The sequence below is a fragment of the Zophobas morio genome, unplaced genomic scaffold (genome assembly GCF_036711695.1).
Source record: "Zophobas morio isolate AGI-343-1 ecotype UQ-CSIRO unplaced genomic scaffold, CSIRO_AGI_Zmor_V1 ptg000004l, whole genome shotgun sequence".
In the NCBI taxonomy this organism is placed as follows: Eukaryota; Metazoa; Arthropoda; class Insecta; order Coleoptera; family Tenebrionidae; genus Zophobas; species Zophobas morio.
This window is the reverse complement of record NW_026972109.1, coordinates 7615841-7633253: the sequence shown is the minus strand read 5'-3', so window position 1 is coordinate 7633253 and position 17413 is coordinate 7615841. Positions and strand designations below refer to the sequence as shown.

Genomic DNA, 17413 nt, shown 5'->3' with positions numbered 1-17413 from the left:
CTCTTGAAAAAAGCGACTTAATATTTTAACTTATGTATACATATAATTTTAGAAAAAAATTATGGTCAAATTTTTGGATAATAATGGGTTGTCGGAATTAATAAGGTCGGTTGATACGTACACATATCCCATGCCACTTTTAAAAAAAAATTACCTGACACTTATTAAAGTATTTATTTATTTAATACACGTTACAATTTTTCCTTAAGCTACAATTTTATGATAATTCGCTATTAAACAAATTAAGTAAAAATTTAAGTCGTAGGTATATATAAAAAATTACTTAAATTTAATGTTTAGCCATTTAAGACACATGTTCTTATTAAAGCTTCACAAACCGAATATGGATCACAGTTTGATGAAGGTCTCCTGTCTTCCAAATAACCCTTTTTCTCTTCGGCGCACCCACGAGGAATCCTCACGCTCGCTTTACGATTGGCAACACCTAATACATAATTTTTCATAAATTTCTTACATTCACCATTAACAATAACAGTACCTGACGTAAAGTTGTGAATGGAAGAAGTTTCATGACTTCCCGTGAGACGTCTTTCATTATCCTTTCCCCCTCTAGGATCATAAGCTTCAATGTGTTGTCGATGATTTTTAGCTAGTTTTTCAATCGCTTTTTCAATGTCACTAATTAAATTTATAAACATTATTCATCCTTGAGATATTTGAGAATCGCTTACCGCAGTCCTCCTTCGTCTCTCATCGCTTTAGTGGAGAAGTTTGTATGGGCACCGGCTCCGTTCCAGTCCCCTTCAATCGGTTTAGGGTCAAACGTTACAATAACCCCAAAATCTTCAGAAACTCGGTGCAAAATATACCTAGAGACCCAGAGCTGGTCAGAAGTCGCGATGCCTTCACACGGTCCAACTTGATATTCCCACTGAAAACGAAAAAACCTAGTCACACTTTTGAAAAATAAAATATACAAAATTAGTACCTGTGAAGGCATAACTTCGGCGTTTGTACCAGAAATGTTTATTCCAGCGTACAAACACGCACTGTAATGAGATTCAACTATATCGCGTGCATATACTTTATTGGCTCCTACGCCACAATAATAGGGCCCTTGAGGTCCTGGAAAACCCACTTTGGGCCAACCCAGAGGCCGCATGTCCATATCCAGAAGGGTATATTCCTGTTCGATTCCAAACCATGGAATCGTATCTCTGGCAGCTTCCATTGCCTCTAAGCACGATTTTCGCTTATTGGTGGCCGTGGGTTGTTTGTTGTATCTGTAAGTGTCGCAAAGTACCAATTTGTTGTTTCCTCCGGTAAATGGGTCGTTGTAGAGGGCAACTGGGTGTAAATAGGTATCTGAATTGGCCCCTTCCGCTTGAAAACAAGAACTTCCATCGTAGTTCCAAATGGGCAATTCTAACAATTTAACAAAAATTAGAAACTTTTAGTTTGTTTAAATAAGTACGTACCTTCGGGTTCCGTTGGTACAAAATCTAGAGTACGTGTTTTCGCTCTTACGTTTTCGCCAGTTCCGTCTATCCAGATATAGGTCGCTTTGATTCTTCCCTTGCAAGGTAAATTTCTGTACCTGTCGGCTACGGATTTGTTTAGGACCGCGTTGGGCGAATTTTGAAGAGTACTGGCTGGCATTTTCTATGATTAACACTTACGCACTGAAGACACAGACTTTATGAGATGTTTGTTTCGCAATTATGCTGTAAATGGTTGTGTGTTAGTGGCCCACATTGTTTTATCTTATTTACGAACGATTAAAAATAGTACCACAACATGTGTAATGATAATCCGTATCACGTCATATTACTTCATAAAATACCGATAAGCAAATGGGTTCTAGGTTCAGCCGATTATTTCCATACCACCGTGGACGATAACCGGGTCACGTGCACATTTTCTTAATAAAGGCGTCAGTGATTAATTTTTTATGCGTGTTTAAAATAGTTTAGATTAAATTGTTCAATAGTAGATTGTTTTATTAGGATTAAAAGTGCCATTTTTTGCGACGAGCAAATTTTGCATTTGCGAGGCGGAGCGAAGCGAAGCCGAGCGGATGCAAAATTGCGAGTCAAAAACTGACTTTTAATCCGAATGAAACATACTACTTTTTCGCCAGCCAAAAAGTAAATCTCAAAAATACAAAATATTGATAACAATAATATCGAGCAGAAATGAATCAATCTGCAAAGTAGTCTGGTATCCACGTCGTCAAGGCTTTTTTTGTTTGCTTACATACCATTGTTTTGTGAAAACGTTTGCAGTGTTAATAATGAATCCTGAAGAAGAGTTACCTCCCGATGTGCTAGAAGAAGCACAAAACGTGGTACTGAACTTGTTACCAACAAAATCGCGCGAAGTGTATGAGTGCGCGTATACCCGCTTCATCAAATGGTGCGAAGGGAAAAAGATTCAAACTTATTCTGAGAACGTCCTATTGGTATATTTTTCCGAATTGGCTACAAAAGTGAAGTCATCCACACTGTGGTCGCACTATTCCATGGTGAAAGCAACTTTAAATATAAAAAATGGCATAGAAATCGGAAAGTATTCAAAATTAAAAGCGTTTATAAAGAAACAAGGAGAAGGATACGTTCCAAAGAAATCAAGGGTTTTAACTAATGAACAAATAGAAGTTTTCTTAGACACGGCTCCGGATTTCAAATTCCTGATGATGAAAGTATGTTTATAACCTAATGAAGAGCTTATATTTATTTTACGAATTTTTTTCAGATTGTTGTAATCTTTGGCGTTAGCGGAGCTTGTCGGTGTCACGAACTATTACAAATAAAAACTGAAGATATTGAAAATATTAAAGCAGGTTTATTGGTAAAAATTCCTGATACCAAAACGAAAAAACCCAGATCATTTACGGTTATGGGGGAAAAGTATTTGAAATTTTACCAAAAGTATGTTGCGCTTCGTCCAAAAATGTTTAATGAAGGTCGGTTTTTTATTAAATATGTCGACGGAATGTGCCATCGACAAGTAGTTGGCATTCATAAAATTAGTGCTGTACCCCAAGAAGTAGCCAAATATTTAAAGCTAGAAAACTTTAAAGAATACAGCGGACATTGCCTACGTCGGACTTCTGCCACGCTTTTTGTGGATTCTGGCGGTGATATTACGTCCCTCAAGAGGCACGGTGGGTGGAAATCTGACAGTGTAGCCGAAGGTTACATAGAAGAGTCTCTTAAACACAAAAAAGATGTAGCAAAAAAAATTTTTCGTTTGGAAGAACCAGGTACAAGTAGTGAAACCACAAGTAAAATACATGAAGACGCAACGAATAGGAATGTGAGCGAAGTAAACCTAGAAGAATCAGGTACAAGTAGTGGAACTACGAATAGAATGATCACACGTGAAGACGGAATAAGTAGGAATGTGGGAGCAGTAAACCTGAATTTTGACACTGTGACCAACCAGACAGCAGGAGCGGTAGAAGTGTTAGCGCAAAATATTATTACTGACCGCATGAAAAATGATAATAGTGACGGAAAATCTTTAATCCAAATCAATCGCAGTTGTTCTTATTGTACATTCAATATTAATTTTAAAATTTAAATAATTAATAACAATGTAAGTTAATAATAAAATTGGAAAATATTAATAGCATTTCATTCTCAAAATAAAACAATTGAAAACTTTTTAAGGCTAGGATGAAAAAAAAAAATTAATCCTAGGATTAAAAAGGCAAAAATGACGTTGTTACTTTAGTAACGCAACTTTTTTTTACTCTCACAAAAACGTCAAGTTTTCCGTCCAAAATTGACGTTAAAAGTGACATCTTTTAAGACGGCTGGCGAAAAAATATATTTTTTTACTACATATATCACGCTTTGCGTGATCAGGATTCAAAATTTATAACATTATTTTCCATGCGAAAAATAAATTATTCACATTAGTCGACAGTCCTAAGACTTTATAGTACCCACTTACCCATGGTCAATCTATCTTATCTAACAATCATAGGAAATTGATACTCCAGATAACAACAAAAAACTGTTTACTCATTAAAAATATCATTTATTTAGTAAATAAATTACACCGGTTATCACCCTACCAAGAACTTATTGTATTTGAACATCAGTATTCGCTTCAATCCAATCCAAAAAGCTAGTAAGTCTCGTAAACCCACTTGGATACCCAGGCAAACAGAACATGATTCCAAAGGAAACCACACCAATTTGTTTATCTTCGGCTACCAAAGGACCACCAGAATCACCATTGCAAGACCCAGTATCTTGATCTCCAGACGTGCAAATGTTAGTTTCTGGCAAATCACCAAAAGCTTCCTCACAATCTTCGTTGGTGATAACATCAACGTCGACGTAGTTCAGTACTTCGGAAAGCGTATCACCAAGACCGTCAGTCAAGCCCCAACCACTGATTCTAGCAGTAGTACCAACGTAATCATTACTAGCGTCAGCTTTAGTTGGCAAGGCAACGACTTGAATAGCGTCTGTGAGTACTACCGGTTCGGGGAGCTTGATAACGCCGATATCGTTGATGATTAGTTCGTCGTCGTAATCTTCGTGGACCGTGAGTTCCGTACTGACTACCTTGACTTGAGTGTCTTCGGCTTCTGTTTGTTTGTGGGCTCCTAGGGTAATGTGGGCTTCAGTGCCACTGTAAAATTTGGTTTAGTTTCAAAGGACGTAACGTATGAGAGGTACTCACTCTACGTTGCAGTGGGCCGCAGTTAGAATATAGTTTTCGGAAATGAGGCTGCCGCCACAGTACCACCCTCCGTCTGCGGAATAGACTTCCAAAAGGACTTGATAAGGGATGGAGTGGGGTTCGGCTTCTTGTCCTCCGATGATGCGTGGGCTGGGTTTAACTTGAATTTCTTTGACAGGATGTTTGAACAAGTTACGATAATGCAACTGGCCAGGCTGAGAGATTTAAATTATTTTTTTGTCATTTCGAGTGGATTTACCAGTACTTACTTTTGGAACCGCAGCCGCAAAAGCAACAATCGCCAATATCAAAATAGTCGTCTTCATGGTGATTTCGTTGGAAACTGTGATTAAGATCGGTTTTCGACCCCTTTTATACTGATTCGTTAAGTAGTTTTCTCAGGAGAGGTTTTTCAGAAACTTATGGTGGATGTTATCTTTGAGTTTTCACATGATGCAACACTTGACTTTTGTTACGAGATTTAGAGATTGTGTTGTCTACGCAGGAAGTAGAAGCTCTGGGGGTACTTGGTGTGCTGAACACTAGAAGATAAGCAATAAAAAAGTTAGTTCCATCTCTTGAAATATGAGATATAGATAAGAAATAATAGACGTTTTAACGGTACTCTCTCATTTTCTATAGTACCTCGTGCATGTCGAGGGATTATTGGCCTGAGATATAGATCTCAACGTGACGATTTGAAAAATATAGCTTGTTTATAGTTCAGACTATCGAGATATGGTACGACTTTTAGAAAAGTCCTGCCATTGTTCCCGGATAATACTTTATTTTGATTATTTAATAAATCTTGATGACCTGGTTAAACAACTCATTTATTAATTGCAGATATTTGTAACATCATTCTATAACAACATCAGTGTTATCACCAATCCAGTCCAAATAATTGACCACTTTAGTATGAAAAGCAGGCAGACTTTCTACGCAGTAAACACTATAGGAAACTATTCCAACAAGAACGCCGTCCACCACGAAACCGCCACCAGTGTCTCCATCACAAGGACTGACATAAACCCCCTCAAACTCTCCAGAAGTACAAAACATAGTTCCTGGTAAATTATGGTCACGACAAGCTTCGTCAAGACTACTTAAAACAGTCGTGTCGAAATATCGTAAAATGTCAAACAATTTATCGCTGATGAAACCATCGTCTATAGCCCACCCAGCAACTCGTCCGACCACTCCGATATACACTGTATCAATATCAGCTCTTTTTGGTAGCGTAATTGGCTGGATGGCAAAAGTGTAGTCGATAGTCTTCGGAAGCTTAACTACAGCAATGTCGTTAAGCCGACCATAATCTTCGCCATAATGTTCGTGAACTATGATATCTGTGCTGAAAACGTTGATTTGGGTACTTTCCGTGAGGAAGATATCGTGAGCACCTAGAGTTACCAACACTTCAACGGTACTACAAAAGTAAATAAGTTTCGGTTGGATATTCTTTGGGTACTTACTTATTAGCACAGGCTGCAGACGTTAAAACATAGTTTTGTGAAATGACGGAACCGCCACAGTACCGACCGGACGTTTCTGTATAAAATTCAAGGAAAGCTTGGTATGGCATGGAGTGAGGCTCTGCAAGGTTTCCCCCCAGAATCCTTGGTGATGGACTCAGGTGTCTCTGTCTACGGGAGACTGATCTAGGAAACTGAAATACAAAATTGAAGAAGTTACAAGTACCAGGGTAAAGTTACCTCTGCAAGGGTCAAGCAGATTAAAGTCAAAACAAAAATAATAGTCTTCATGGTTTCGAAAGACGGTGCGATGGCACTTAAAATTTTTGCTGTTTATATTGTCAATTGTTATCTTCGAGTAAGTGTCCAATCTCGATTATCTTATAATACAGACGTTAAATTTCATATAAAGTTAATTTAGTTTCGGCGAGAAAAGGGACTTGGGTGATGTAACAATTGAAATACTTTCAGTTGGTTCTTGACAAGTGTTTCTTTATAGGGGATTTAGAATTTATTTATTTAAGTTAGCTGACTTCATTATTTTATAATAGCATCAGTATTATCACTAATCCAATTCAAGTAGGTGGCAACCCTGGTATGAAATCCAGGCATACCTTCCAAACAATAAACATTAAAGGCATTTATTCCAATAAGAACCCCATCCGATACAAAACCACTGCCTTGGTCTCCATTACAAGGACCTACATAGGTACCATTGTACTCTCCAGCAGTGCAAAACATGTCTATCGGCGTTATATACAACCGACAATCTTCATCGTCACTGCTTATAACAGTAGTATCAAAATATCGTAAAACATCGAATATTGCGTCCCAAAAACCATCATCTGAGCCCCACCCGGCAATTCGTCCCACTTGTCCGACGTACTCTCTAGCAATATCAGCTCTTTTTGGTAGTGCAACTGGTTGGATGGCATCAGTGTAACTGATACTTTTCGGGAGTTTAACAACAGCGATGTCATTATCCCACCCATAATCTTCGTTAAAACCTTCATGAACGATAATGTCTGTGCTGTAAACGTTGATTTGGGTGGGTTCTGTGAGATAGATATTGTGAGCACCAAGAGTTACCAACACCTCGACGGTACTACAAATAATGTTACAAAATTTCCTGTTGATATATATTTTGTGTAGTACTTACCCATTAGCACACGATGCAGATGTTAGAACATAGTTTTGTGAAATGAGGGAACCACCGCAGTACTTTCCATAAGTTTCAGTATAAAATTCAAGAAAAACTTGATATGGTAAGGAATGAGGTTCTGCAATGTTTCCTCCTACAACTCTTGGTGATGGATTGATTTGTTTGGAGCTACGACGGAAGTGTGGTCTGGAGGACTAAAATGAAGAGTAGAGGAACTTACAAGTACTATTATAACGTTTACCTTCGGGGCTGCAAGAGTCAAGCCGATCAGAGCTAAAACGAAGATAATAGTCTTCATGGTTTCATCAGTTAGTTCGATTAAAAAAGTCTTGCCCTTTATAGTGTCAGTTGTTATCTTCCAGTGAGTAGATAACCAAGATTATCTTAAAATTCATCCATTATAATTTCTATAACTGACTTCGGTTAATCGATTCTGACGGAAAAGAACACTTAATAAAGTCGAGAGTTTGAAACCACTATTTGGGTGATGCAATATTACGACGTTTTGTTTAATTTGCAAAATTGAATAGAATTACATATTAAATGAATTTTTCAGGCAAAAATCGCCAAAAAGTACTAAATACCAAAGAGAGAGTTTTAGAGGGATTTTGAGTCACACCCAAACAAATAACAAATGTTTTTCCTACCGGTTGCAAACCACCAATCTGACCAATGTTAATAACAAGATACTTCTTTAATTTTTGGAATAGTTTGTTCAGGGTGTCTTTAGAAAAATAGATGACACGGAAACTGGTTTGATATATGTAATGTAACTGAATCCTATTCTATCCAAACTCAAAACTGTTAATTATTAAATTAGAAAACCCATGACAGTGAGTTTTTATATTTGATTTATTTTTTACACTTTTTATTATTCTATTACAATATCAGTATTATCACTAATCCAGTCCAAGTAGATGGTAACGCTAGTATGATATCCAGGAAGACCGTCCAAACAATAAACATTAAAGGCATTTATCCCAATTAGGACGCCACCCAATGCGAAACCACTACCTTCATCTCCATTACAAGGACTTACATACACATCCTCATATTCTCCAGCGGTACAAAACATGTCTTCCGGTGTTATATATAAATCACAATCTTTATCTTCACTACTTATAACCGTAGTATCAAAATATCGCAGAACATCAAATATTTCGTCCCGCAAACCATTATCTGAACCCCAACCAGCAACTCGTCCCACTTGTCCAATATACACTTTATCAACATCAGCTCTTTTTGGTAGTGCAACTGGCTGGATAGCTTCAGTATAACTGATAGCTTTCGGGAGTTTAACAAGAGCAATGTCGTTAAACGGCCCATAAATTTCATTAAAACCTTCGTGAACTATAATATCTGTGCTGTAAACGTTAATTTGAGCGGGTTCTGTGAGGAAGATATTGTGAGCACCGAGAGTTACCAGCACCTCAACGGTACTACAAATAATGTGACAAAATTTTCTGTTGTTATATATTTTGTGTAGTACTTACCCATTAGCACACGATGCACATGTCAGAATATAGTTTGGTGAAATGAGGGAACCACCGCAGTACTTTCCATACGTTTCTGTATAAAATTCAAGAAAAACTTGATATGGTAAGGAATGAGGTTCTGCAATATTTCCTCCTACAACTCTTGGTGATGGACTGATTTGTTTGAAGTTACGACGGAAATGTGGTCTGGGGGACTAAAATAAAGAGTAGAAGAACTTACTGGTACTACTATAATCTTTACCTCTGGGGCTGCAAGAGTCGAGCAGATCAGGGTTAAAACGAAGATAATAGTCTTCATGGTTTCATCAGATAGTTCGATGGTCTTCGTCAAGTCTTGTTCTTTATAGTGCCAGTTGTTATCTTCCAGTACGTAGATAATCCGATTATCTATTAATGCATCCATTACAGTTTCTATTAAACGCTCCTGACTAGAAAAATGCATTTATTAATTATTATTTGGGTGATGCAATATTTAATATTAGTAATATTAGATTTTTTGGAAAATTTCGAAACATTCCAAAATTCAGTAGAATTAAATATTAAAATGCTTTAAAATTTAAAAATGAACTTTTAAGGCAAAAGTCCACTTTTGTATTATTTTAATGCAATTTTTTCATGACTTTCATATTTATTGCTTCAGGTACCAAAGATTATGTCGAGAGTTTCCTTCAGTGGAGTAATCACCAATCTCACAACGTTAAATACAAAGATAGAGCTTTAGCTTTTGGAATTGTTTGTTGAGGATGTCTTTAGACTTAGAGCAACAGTTGATACGAAAACCGATTTGTGTGCATAATACGTCAGATCTGTTGCAGTACCTAAATAAAAATTGTTAATTACCAAATTAGAAAAACCATGACACTAATAATTTTTATTTTTAATATATAATTCTTCTTTTCATTACACTTCTTGTTCAATGGATGAAGACCTGCTTAAACAATTTATTTATCTAAGTTTACTGACTTCTTATTACTCTATTATAACATCACTATTGTAACTAATCCAATCCAAGAAGCTGGCAACCCTTGTATGAAATCCAGGGAGACTTTCCAGACAATAAACATTAAAGGCATTTATCCCAATAAGAACACCATCCGACACTAAACCAGTACCTTCATCTCCATCACAAGGACCTACATAAGTATCATTATACTCTCCAGAAGTACAAAACATGTCGTCCGTTTCTTCATATAGCTGACACTCTTTATCATGTCTACTGATAACAGTAGCATCAAAATAGCGCAAAACATCGAACATTACATCCACCGTGAAACCAAAATCTACGCCCCATCCAGCCATTCGTCCCACTTCTCCGATATAGTCTTTATCAATATCAGCTCTTTTTGGTAGTGCCACGGGCTGGATAGCATCAGTATAAGTGATAGTTTTCGGGAGCTTAACAAGAGCGATGTCGTTGCCCCCTCCATACAATTCGCTAAAATCTTCATGCACTATAATATCAGTGCTGTAAACGTTGATTTGAGTGGGTTCTGTGAGATAGATATTGTGAGCACCAAGAGTTACTAACACCTCAACAGTACTACAAATAAAGTTACAAAATTTTCAGTGAGATATATTTACTGTAGTACTTACCCATTGGCACACGATGCACATGTCAGAACATAATTTGGTGAAATTAGGGAACCAGCGCAGTACTTTCCAGACGTTTCTGTATAAAATTCAAGGAACACTTGGTATGGTAGGGAGTGAGGTTCCGCAATGTTTCCTCCTACAACTCTTGGTGATGGATTGATTTGTTTGGGGTTGCGACGGAAATGTTGCCTGAGGGACTACACTAAAGGGTAGAAGAATTACAAGTACTATTGAAGTGTTTACCTCTGGGGCTGCAAGAGTCGAGCAGATCAGGGTTAAAACGAAGATAATAGTCTTCATGGTTTCATGAGATAGTTCGATCGTCCTCAATTAAGTCTTGCACTTTATAGTGTCAGTTGTTATCTTGTACTAAGTTGATAATCGCCATTATCTTTTAATGCATCAGTTATGAAGTTAATTTTTATTAAATGCTTCTGAATAGAAGAGGACACTTAATAAAATCACATTTCGAAACTATCTGAGTGATGCAATATTACAGTTTTTCACTAACTTTTTCTGACGGAAAAAACACAAGGGTAATAGATTTTTCTTTTGTTTTATGTTTACATCTACATAATCCTTTTTTTATGTAACATTAATTTATTATAAAATCAGTATTGGCACCTATCTAATCCAAAAAATTCACAACCCTGGTGTGAAATCCAGGAAAATCTTCCAAACAATAGGGATTAAAAGAAACTATTCCGATAAGAACACCATCCGACACGAAACCACTACCATTATCACCATTACAAGAACCTACTTACATATCATTAAATTCTCCAGAGGTGCTAAACATGCTTCCCGAATATTCATCCAGACACTTATAACAGTGGTGTCAATATATATAGATATCAAGTGGTGGGGAATGTAAGTGCACGCACTTTCCTGTGCTCTGTATCTGACCTCTAAATTGGTGAGTCTGTTCTGATTTTTAATCGGGAAAAAGCACTGGTTAGTGATCGGTTTGTGAGAGCATTGGTTGTCCCGGTTTTTACCAGGAATAGTCCGCTGGTTGCTATATTCCTAAGGATTTACATTTTGATTTAGTTGTCACGTTCGAATATTTGCTTATCAGTGCTCTTTTTGTCCATTGACGATAAAATTTTCTTTCGATAGGCACGAGGCGCGCGACCAAGGCGCTGGCGTGTTGCCGTACCTTGTTACGCCTTGTCCCCCGTTGGGGAGTACACAGTATTTAGTTTTAGCCGCTGTTCATGATGGCTAATAATTTCCCTACTAAAGAACAAGCGGTAGTTATCACCGCTGTTGATACTTTGAATTTGCAGGATTACATTGTTGCAATTGGTAATGTTGTGACACCCAAAAATATCTTGTTTGCATCTAGGATCTCAAAAAATCGTATTTGTATTTACCTTACTTCGAAGTCTTTGGTTGATGACCTTGTCACGGTGCATCCCTCTATTAAAGTTAAAGATGTTGACGTCGGTATACGTCGTTTATTAAACCCAGCTCGCTGATTAATTTTATCAAACGTCTGCCCATCAATTCCTCATATTATTTTTGAGAACAGAATTAAATCCCTCGGACTTGTCCCTGTGTCACCTATGTCTTTTATGAGAGCGGGCATTAAAGACGAACAATATGCGCATATACTCAGTTTTCGCAGATACATGTATGTTCAACCTGACGACAGCATTATTCTTCCTGATTCTCTAGTGTTAAAATACGATGATACGAATTACCGGTTTTTTTTGACATATGATGACGTTTGCTACAAATGCAAAACGACTGGCCATTATGCTAACGAATGTCCTAATGTTAGTTCTTCAAATCAGGACCCTAATCTCACAGTAAGCATTGAAGAGACCCCTAGAAAAAGGCAGATTGACGACGACGTCAGTTCTCCCGAAATTTCACCTCTAGATCTCTCTGGTGATACTTCCAGTAAAGTAAATAATACTTTAAAAAAGAAAAAAACGAGTGACTCCTGCGACAGTTTAACTCCGACACTGGATTTGCTTTTACCTGCCCAAGACTTACTGAACAACACTGAGCAGTATCCACTGAACTTTGATCAAGTGGTCGGGTTCTTGGATAAGGCATCAGGTGTTAATGATATTCTTAGCCTTGTACGTGAAATCACAAATCATATTCAAGGAGTTATTAATTTATTGTATGACGTTTACCCGATTGTGAATCAAAAAAGTATGAAAAACAGATGTCGAAAAATACACAAAAAAATTAAGAAAGCTTACAATCCAGATAACTTTAATTTGATTGAATTAACTTCAGGCACTCGTGGGCACGGCATGGAGGATGACTTAAGTCATTCCTCCAAGTAAATCTACTGGCTTTCCACTATTGTATAATCTTTTTAATCAAAATGGCGTCTGCTAATGCACACTATTTTACTCATCCTATTATTTACACTAACCTTGCGTCATTACTTGCGAAATATGACGAATTATGCACCCTAGTCAGTGAACTGAAACCATCATTTGTACTAATTCCAGAAACCTGGTTAACCCCTTTAGTGACTGACCCGCCGATTTCCTTAGATGGATACGCAGTTTTTAGAAAAGATCGTCACAACGACAAAGGTGGAGGTGTTTGTGTTTATATCTCTGATCACATCTGCGCGATCTTTGCAGTTATTCCCATTACAGTCGACACGGGTAACATTGACTCCATATTTCTGAAGATAACAAATACAAGGTTGACGTTTCTGTTAGGTTGCATTTACCGGCCACCTACGTCCATCATCGAAGATGACCACTCCCTTTTCCAGTGCATCTCAGAGATAACTGACGTTTATCAACATCATTTTATTTTTGGTGATTTCAATATGCCTGATATAGAGTGGCCCTTAAACGCCTCTCAGTCTTCTTCTCCGTCTTCTCAATTATTAGTCGACCTGTTATTGAATAGTCACTTAAGTCAGTTGGTAACGCATCCCACCCGGTACAGGATAAATCAAAACCCTTCCACATTGGACTTAATTATCACTAGTGACGACAACTCTCTGGCCCATTTGGAATACCTTGATCCTGTCGGAAAGTCAGATCACTCCACCCTCAAGGCTAATTTCCAGATTTGCACGCTTTCGAAGGAAAGAACAGTCACATACACCAGAGCTGTTATTGACTACAGATCTGTGAATAAGGCCTTAACCGATGTTCACTGGCCGTCGTTGTTCGTTATCTCCTCGGTCGTAGATAACTGGAAATTATTTAAGACCACAGTGCTCGACCTCGTGTGTAAACACTCCTCTAGTATTAGCATCAAAAGATCATCAACCAAACCATGGATTGGTAAAAAAATTCTAAAAATGGTAAGAACTAAACGAGCTCTATGGCGAGAATTTAAGAGATCAGGAAATCAAAACGACTACAAAGCACATCGTAATTTTTCCCATGGAATAAATATCTTAATCTAAACCTTATTGTATCATGATTTTTCCAATAATCTTTCAGTCATAATTAGAAAAGCTCGTATCGCATACGAAAAGCAACTTGCCGACTCAACAGACACTAAGCGTTTTTACAGACATATTCGTAACAAACTTTCTGGGCCCGTGTCGACTCTTCAATCAAGAGACGACGACGACAAAATCACCGATGACTGTGCTACTGTTGCAAATATTTTCGCAGATACATTTTCTAAAACTTTCAATCTTGAAACTGACAGTACATTACCAAGTGCAATAATACCCAAGCCGAATGTCTCCCTCGATAGTATTGAGTTCCCTGAAGATGTCATTTGTAGTAAGTTGAAGAAACTAAAATTTTCTAAATCCCCTGGGCCGGACGCAATTACTGCTTCCGTTTTAGCCCACTGTGCCGAATGTCTTTCTCTACCTCTGAGTCTCTTAATGAAACAATCATTTACTTCAGGCATCTTGCCGTTTGATTGGAAAACAGCAATCGTGAGACCTATCTTTAAGAAGGGAGATAAGTTCAATCCCTGTAATTATCGGCCCATTAGTCTGACCTCCCTCATTGTTAAAACCATGGAGTCTATAATCTACGAAACTCTCATTAAGTTCCTATTGGATCAACATCTTATTCCGGAAGAACAGCACGGTTTTCTTCCCGGCAACTCCACAATTTCGAATCTCCTTTGTTGTCTCTCAAACTGGACCCGGCATTATGATTCTGGAGTTCCAGCTGATGTTGTTTACTTGGATTATTCCAAAGCTTTCGATAGGGTTCCCAAACGCCGGCTTTTAGCCAAGCTTGAGAATCTTGGAATAGCGAGGAATCTACTTCATTGGATTGGCGCCTTTTTGTCTGATCGTACGTTTAAAGTGAGGGTTGGTGACGGCCTAAGAGAGCATAGACCGGTCCTGAGTGGTGTACCTTAAGGATCGATTTTGGGTCCACTATTGTTCATAGCATACACCTCTCATTTAAAAGTTATTATTCAATCACCTTTCGCCATGTATGCTGATGATATAAAGATATAGAACACCAGCAACAATCAGTCTATCCTGAAAAGCGACTTGTCAGCTATCGGCGAATGGTGCTCTGCCTGGTTACTACTTCTAAACGTATCTAAATGTTCGGTTCTATATATTGGTAAAAATAACCCGCAACATACGTATACCATTGATAATTCCAAGTTAACAAAATCGGAATCACTATCGGATTTAGGGGTGTTCATGACTTCTTGCCTATGTTGATCTGAGCATGTTCAGCGTGTTGTAAAAAAGGCAAATTCACTGGTGTTTCTCCTCAGTAAAGTATTTGCAAAAAGTCACTTTAGCGTCGTCAGTAAATTTTATAGGACCTATATTAGACCCATCCTCGAGTGATGCAGCTTCCTACGCTCTCTGATCGTCGTAAGAGAGGAGATCTAATTGTTACGTTTCAAGCCTTAAAAGCTCCTCTGTCTCCTATTAAACACCTGTTTCCATTAGCACATAACAATAGAACTAGAGGACACTGCCTAAAACTGTCCCAAGATAAATTTCAGACCACCGTTAGGCAACATTTTATTGTAAACAGGATTTTCGAATCATGGAATTCTCTACCCTCCGACATTGTAATGTGTGATTCAATTTCCAGTTTCAAACGCAAATATGACGCCTATAATGTTTAAGAAGTTTCTTCTCTTCCAGATTGTATCATTCTAGCCACCAATCACTTGATTAGCGCGGGCATAACAGGCTGTATCAATTTCAGCTCTTTTTGGTAGTGTAACTGGTTGGATAGCATCAGTGTAATCGATAGTTTTCGGGAGCTGTTTATATGTTTCTTCTAGTAAGTACTTAGTTACCCTCGATTATCTTTTAATTCAGACGTTAAATTTTATATAAAGTTAATGTGGTCAGACGCTTTTGACGAGAAAACGACACTTGGGTAATAATTAAAATACTTTCAACTGGAGGTTCTTGAAAAGTTTTAATATTATGAAGCTCCAATTTTAAAATGAGTTGCAATTTTTTTGGGTTTCAGTAGTAAGGTACTTTAGTTTTTGAAACTGTTTATTACAATTCAGGTTCAATGCATGATGACATGATTAAACAATTTTGTTATTCTATTATAACATCACTGTTATCAGCGATCCAATCCAGGAAACTGGCAACCCTGGTGTGAAATCCAGGGAAATCGTCTAAACAATAAAAGTTAAAGGAATTTATTCCAATAAGAACCCCATCCGACACGAAACCACTGCCTTCATCTCCATTACAAGGACCTACATACGTATCATTATACTCTCCAGAAGTGCAAAACATGCCTTGTGGGGGTAGATATACCCGACAATCTTCATTCCGATTACTTATAACTGAAGTATCAATATATCGCAAAAGGTCGAATATGTGGTAGTCAAAACCATCATCTGAACCCCATCCAGCAATTCGTCCCACCACCCCCGTATACACTGTATCAATATCAGCTCGTTTTGGTAGTGCAACTGGCTGAATAACATCATTATACTCAACAGCTTTCGGTAGTTTAACAAGAGCAATGTCGTTATCCCAGCCGTAATCTTCGCCAAAATGATCATGAACTATAATATCTGTGCTGTAGACGTTGATTTGAGTGGGTTCTGTGATGAAGATGTTGTAAGCACCGAGAGTTACCAATACCTCGAGGGTACTACAATAATTAAGTTACAAAATTTTCTTGGGATACATTTTCAGGACTTACCCATTGGCGCACGATGCACATGTTATTACATAGTTTGGTGAAATGAGGGAACCACCACAGTACTTTCCGAATGTTTCTGTGTAAAATTCAAGAAAAACTTGGTATGGTATGGAATGAGGTTCTGCAATGGTTCCTCCTATTACTCTTGGTGATGGATTGGTTCGTTTGAGGTTTCGACGAAGAGGTGATCTGCGAGCCTAAAATAAAGAGTAGAGGAACTTAAAAGTACTACTGTGGTGTTTACCTCTGGAGCTGCAAGAGTTAAACTGACCAAAGTTAACACGAAGATAATAGTTTTCATGGTTACATCAGATAGTTCGATGGTTCTCAATGAAAATTTTCCCTTTATAGTGCCAGTTGTTATCTTGCAGTGAGTAGATAACGTATATCATTATAATTTTTATGAAACTAACTTCTGATGAAAAGGACACTTAATAAAATCAAGGTTTCGAAATGACAAATTGGGTGATGCAATATTAAAATACTTTTACCTACTTCTTGCAAAATTCTGAACTAGTCAAAGTACCGGTTAATACAAATTTTGTTATTTAAATGACATTACAAAACTCATTACTTCTAAACTGCTTCAATTTATCACAACGTCCGTTTTAGTTTGCGTGTGGGGCATATTTGAGTTGTCGTACCTTTGGTACTGCAGCTTCTAAGGCTGCAATATCCAAAACAAAAACAATAAGCTAAGTGGTTTGTTCACACTTTGATTGAAATAAAAATCTGTCAATCTTTTATAGTTGATCTTATCGTATATTGTTCCTTAACATAAAAATACGTGATTTGGTACTTCAGATTACATTAGCAGGATTATTTAAGTTTGTACTGGTTTAAGTTTAAGTTTTAGTGGACGGTTTTGAATAGAGTGGCCCATGATGAAATAATATGTCCTTTTACCAG

The 17413-nt window shown here is 37.5% G+C and overlaps 7 protein-coding genes across 8 annotated transcripts; 1 reads left to right on the top strand and 6 right to left on the bottom strand.

Moving 5' to 3' along the window:
* Nucleotides 1–158: 158 nt before the first annotated feature.
* Nucleotides 159–1716, bottom strand: LOC135140027 (glutamine synthetase 2 cytoplasmic-like). The gene is made up of 5 exons (XM_064070407.1): nucleotides 1440–1716; nucleotides 950–1386; nucleotides 693–892; nucleotides 500–639; nucleotides 159–445 (listed from the first exon to the last, which is right to left on the bottom strand). Exons 1-5 carry the CDS (start codon nucleotides 1618–1620, stop codon nucleotides 297–299), a joined length of 1107 nt encoding a protein of 368 aa, XP_063926477.1. The 5' UTR covers nucleotides 1621–1716; the 3' UTR covers nucleotides 159–296.
* Nucleotides 1717–1955: 239 nt separating this feature from the next.
* LOC135140021 (uncharacterized) lies at nucleotides 1956–3592 on the top strand. Its single transcript, XM_064070396.1, has 2 exons — nucleotides 1956–2662; nucleotides 2716–3592. Exons 1-2 carry the CDS (start codon nucleotides 2255–2257, stop codon nucleotides 3544–3546), a joined length of 1239 nt encoding a protein of 412 aa, XP_063926466.1. The 5' UTR covers nucleotides 1956–2254; the 3' UTR covers nucleotides 3547–3592.
* Nucleotides 3593–3987: 395 nt separating this feature from the next.
* Nucleotides 3988–5150, bottom strand: LOC135134711 (brachyurin-like). Its single transcript, XM_064063496.1, has 3 exons — nucleotides 4932–5150; nucleotides 4663–4877; nucleotides 3988–4611 (listed from the first exon to the last, which is right to left on the bottom strand). Exons 1-3 carry the CDS (start codon nucleotides 4986–4988, stop codon nucleotides 4053–4055), a joined length of 831 nt encoding a protein of 276 aa, XP_063919566.1. The 5' UTR covers nucleotides 4989–5150; the 3' UTR covers nucleotides 3988–4052.
* Nucleotides 5151–5474: 324 nt separating this feature from the next.
* On the bottom strand, nucleotides 5475–6442 carry LOC135134700 (brachyurin-like). Of its 2 annotated transcripts, none has more exons than XM_064063473.1 (3): nucleotides 6378–6442; nucleotides 6138–6331; nucleotides 5475–6091 (listed from the first exon to the last, which is right to left on the bottom strand). In XM_064063473.1, the coding sequence occupies exons 1-3, from the start codon at nucleotides 6426–6428 to the stop codon at nucleotides 5521–5523; spliced, it is 816 nt and encodes a 271-aa protein (XP_063919543.1). In that variant the 5' UTR covers nucleotides 6429–6442; the 3' UTR covers nucleotides 5475–5520. The 2 variants fall into 2 exon arrangements, with proteins under 2 accessions (XP_063919543.1, XP_063919552.1); XM_064063482.1 differs by having other exon boundaries at nucleotides 6138–6323; nucleotides 6378–6435.
* A 232-nt stretch (nucleotides 6443–6674) lies between these two features.
* Nucleotides 6675–7600, bottom strand: LOC135135704 (brachyurin-like). Its single transcript, XM_064064852.1, has 3 exons — nucleotides 7541–7600; nucleotides 7297–7493; nucleotides 6675–7242 (listed from the first exon to the last, which is right to left on the bottom strand). The coding sequence occupies exons 1-3, from the start codon at nucleotides 7595–7597 to the stop codon at nucleotides 6675–6677; spliced, it is 822 nt and encodes a 273-aa protein (XP_063920922.1). The 5' UTR covers nucleotides 7598–7600.
* Nucleotides 7601–8170: 570 nt separating this feature from the next.
* On the bottom strand, nucleotides 8171–10688 carry LOC135135697 (uncharacterized). The gene is made up of 6 exons (XM_064064839.1): nucleotides 10632–10688; nucleotides 10389–10585; nucleotides 9769–10335; nucleotides 9037–9223; nucleotides 8793–8989; nucleotides 8171–8738 (listed from the first exon to the last, which is right to left on the bottom strand). The coding sequence occupies exons 1-6, from the start codon at nucleotides 10686–10688 to the stop codon at nucleotides 8171–8173; spliced, it is 1773 nt and encodes a 590-aa protein (XP_063920909.1).
* Nucleotides 10689–15885: 5197 nt separating this feature from the next.
* On the bottom strand, nucleotides 15886–16888 carry LOC135135679 (brachyurin-like). The gene is made up of 3 exons (XM_064064820.1): nucleotides 16749–16888; nucleotides 16505–16701; nucleotides 15886–16453 (listed from the first exon to the last, which is right to left on the bottom strand). Exons 1-3 carry the CDS (start codon nucleotides 16803–16805, stop codon nucleotides 15886–15888), a joined length of 822 nt encoding a protein of 273 aa, XP_063920890.1. The 5' UTR covers nucleotides 16806–16888.
* Nucleotides 16889–17413: the final 525 nt, after the last annotated feature.

What these genes read in the sequence shown, in the direction of transcription:
- LOC135140027 (XM_064070407.1), bottom strand. Translation starts at nt 1,620, where the DNA reads ATGCCAGCCAGTACTCTTCAAAATTCGCCCAACGCGGTCCTAAACAAA. An exon ending in TGTACCAACGGAACCCGAAG is followed by an intron (nt 1,387 to 1,439) that starts GTACGTACTTAT and finishes TTAAATTGTTAG; the next exon opens with AATTGCCCATTTGGAACTAC. An exon ending in CCGAAGTTATGCCTTCACAG is followed by an intron (nt 893 to 949) that starts GTACTAATTTTG and finishes TTTCGTTTTCAG; the next exon opens with TGGGAATATCAAGTTGGACC.
- LOC135140021 (XM_064070396.1), top strand. Translation starts at nt 2,255, where the DNA reads ATGAATCCTGAAGAAGAGTTACCTCCCGATGTGCTAGAAGAAGCACAA. An exon ending in TCAAATTCCTGATGATGAAA is followed by an intron (nt 2,663 to 2,715) that starts GTATGTTTATAA and finishes AATTTTTTTCAG; the next exon opens with ATTGTTGTAATCTTTGGCGT.
- LOC135134711 (XM_064063496.1), bottom strand. Translation starts at nt 4,988, where the DNA reads ATGAAGACGACTATTTTGATATTGGCGATTGTTGCTTTTGCGGCTGCG. An exon ending in TTGCGGCTGCGGTTCCAAAA is followed by an intron (nt 4,878 to 4,931) that starts GTAAGTACTGGT and finishes TAAATCTCTCAG; the next exon opens with CCTGGCCAGTTGCATTATCG. An exon ending in GCGGCCCACTGCAACGTAGA is followed by an intron (nt 4,612 to 4,662) that starts GTGAGTACCTCT and finishes CAAATTTTACAG; the next exon opens with TGGCACTGAAGCCCACATTA.
- LOC135134700 (XM_064063473.1), bottom strand. Translation starts at nt 6,428, where the DNA reads ATGAAGACTATTATTTTTGTTTTGACTTTAATCTGCTTGACCCTTGCA. An exon ending in TCTGCTTGACCCTTGCAGAG is followed by an intron (nt 6,332 to 6,377) that starts GTAACTTTACCC and finishes TTTGTATTTCAG; the next exon opens with TTTCCTAGATCAGTCTCCCG. An exon ending in TCTGCAGCCTGTGCTAATAA is followed by an intron (nt 6,092 to 6,137) that starts GTAAGTACCCAA and finishes TTACTTTTGTAG; the next exon opens with TACCGTTGAAGTGTTGGTAA.
- LOC135135704 (XM_064064852.1), bottom strand. Translation starts at nt 7,597, where the DNA reads ATGAAGACTATTATCTTCGTTTTAGCTCTGATCGGCTTGACTCTTGCA. An exon ending in TGACTCTTGCAGCCCCGAAG is followed by an intron (nt 7,494 to 7,540) that starts GTAAACGTTATA and finishes TCTTCATTTTAG; the next exon opens with TCCTCCAGACCACACTTCCG. An exon ending in TCTGCATCGTGTGCTAATGG is followed by an intron (nt 7,243 to 7,296) that starts GTAAGTACTACA and finishes CATTATTTGTAG; the next exon opens with TACCGTCGAGGTGTTGGTAA.
- LOC135135697 (XM_064064839.1), bottom strand. Translation starts at nt 10,688, where the DNA reads ATGAAGACTATTATCTTCGTTTTAACCCTGATCTGCTCGACTCTTGCA. An exon ending in TGTGCATCGTGTGCCAATGG is followed by an intron (nt 10,336 to 10,388) that starts GTAAGTACTACA and finishes CTTTATTTGTAG; the next exon opens with TACTGTTGAGGTGTTAGTAA. An exon ending in AATAGTGATGTTATAATAGA is followed by an intron (nt 9,224 to 9,768) that starts GTAATAAGAAGT and finishes GCATTTTTCTAG; the next exon opens with TCAGGAGCGTTTAATAGAAA.
- LOC135135679 (XM_064064820.1), bottom strand. Translation starts at nt 16,805, where the DNA reads ATGAAAACTATTATCTTCGTGTTAACTTTGGTCAGTTTAACTCTTGCA. An exon ending in TAACTCTTGCAGCTCCAGAG is followed by an intron (nt 16,702 to 16,748) that starts GTAAACACCACA and finishes TCTTTATTTTAG; the next exon opens with GCTCGCAGATCACCTCTTCG. An exon ending in TGTGCATCGTGCGCCAATGG is followed by an intron (nt 16,454 to 16,504) that starts GTAAGTCCTGAA and finishes TAATTATTGTAG; the next exon opens with TACCCTCGAGGTATTGGTAA.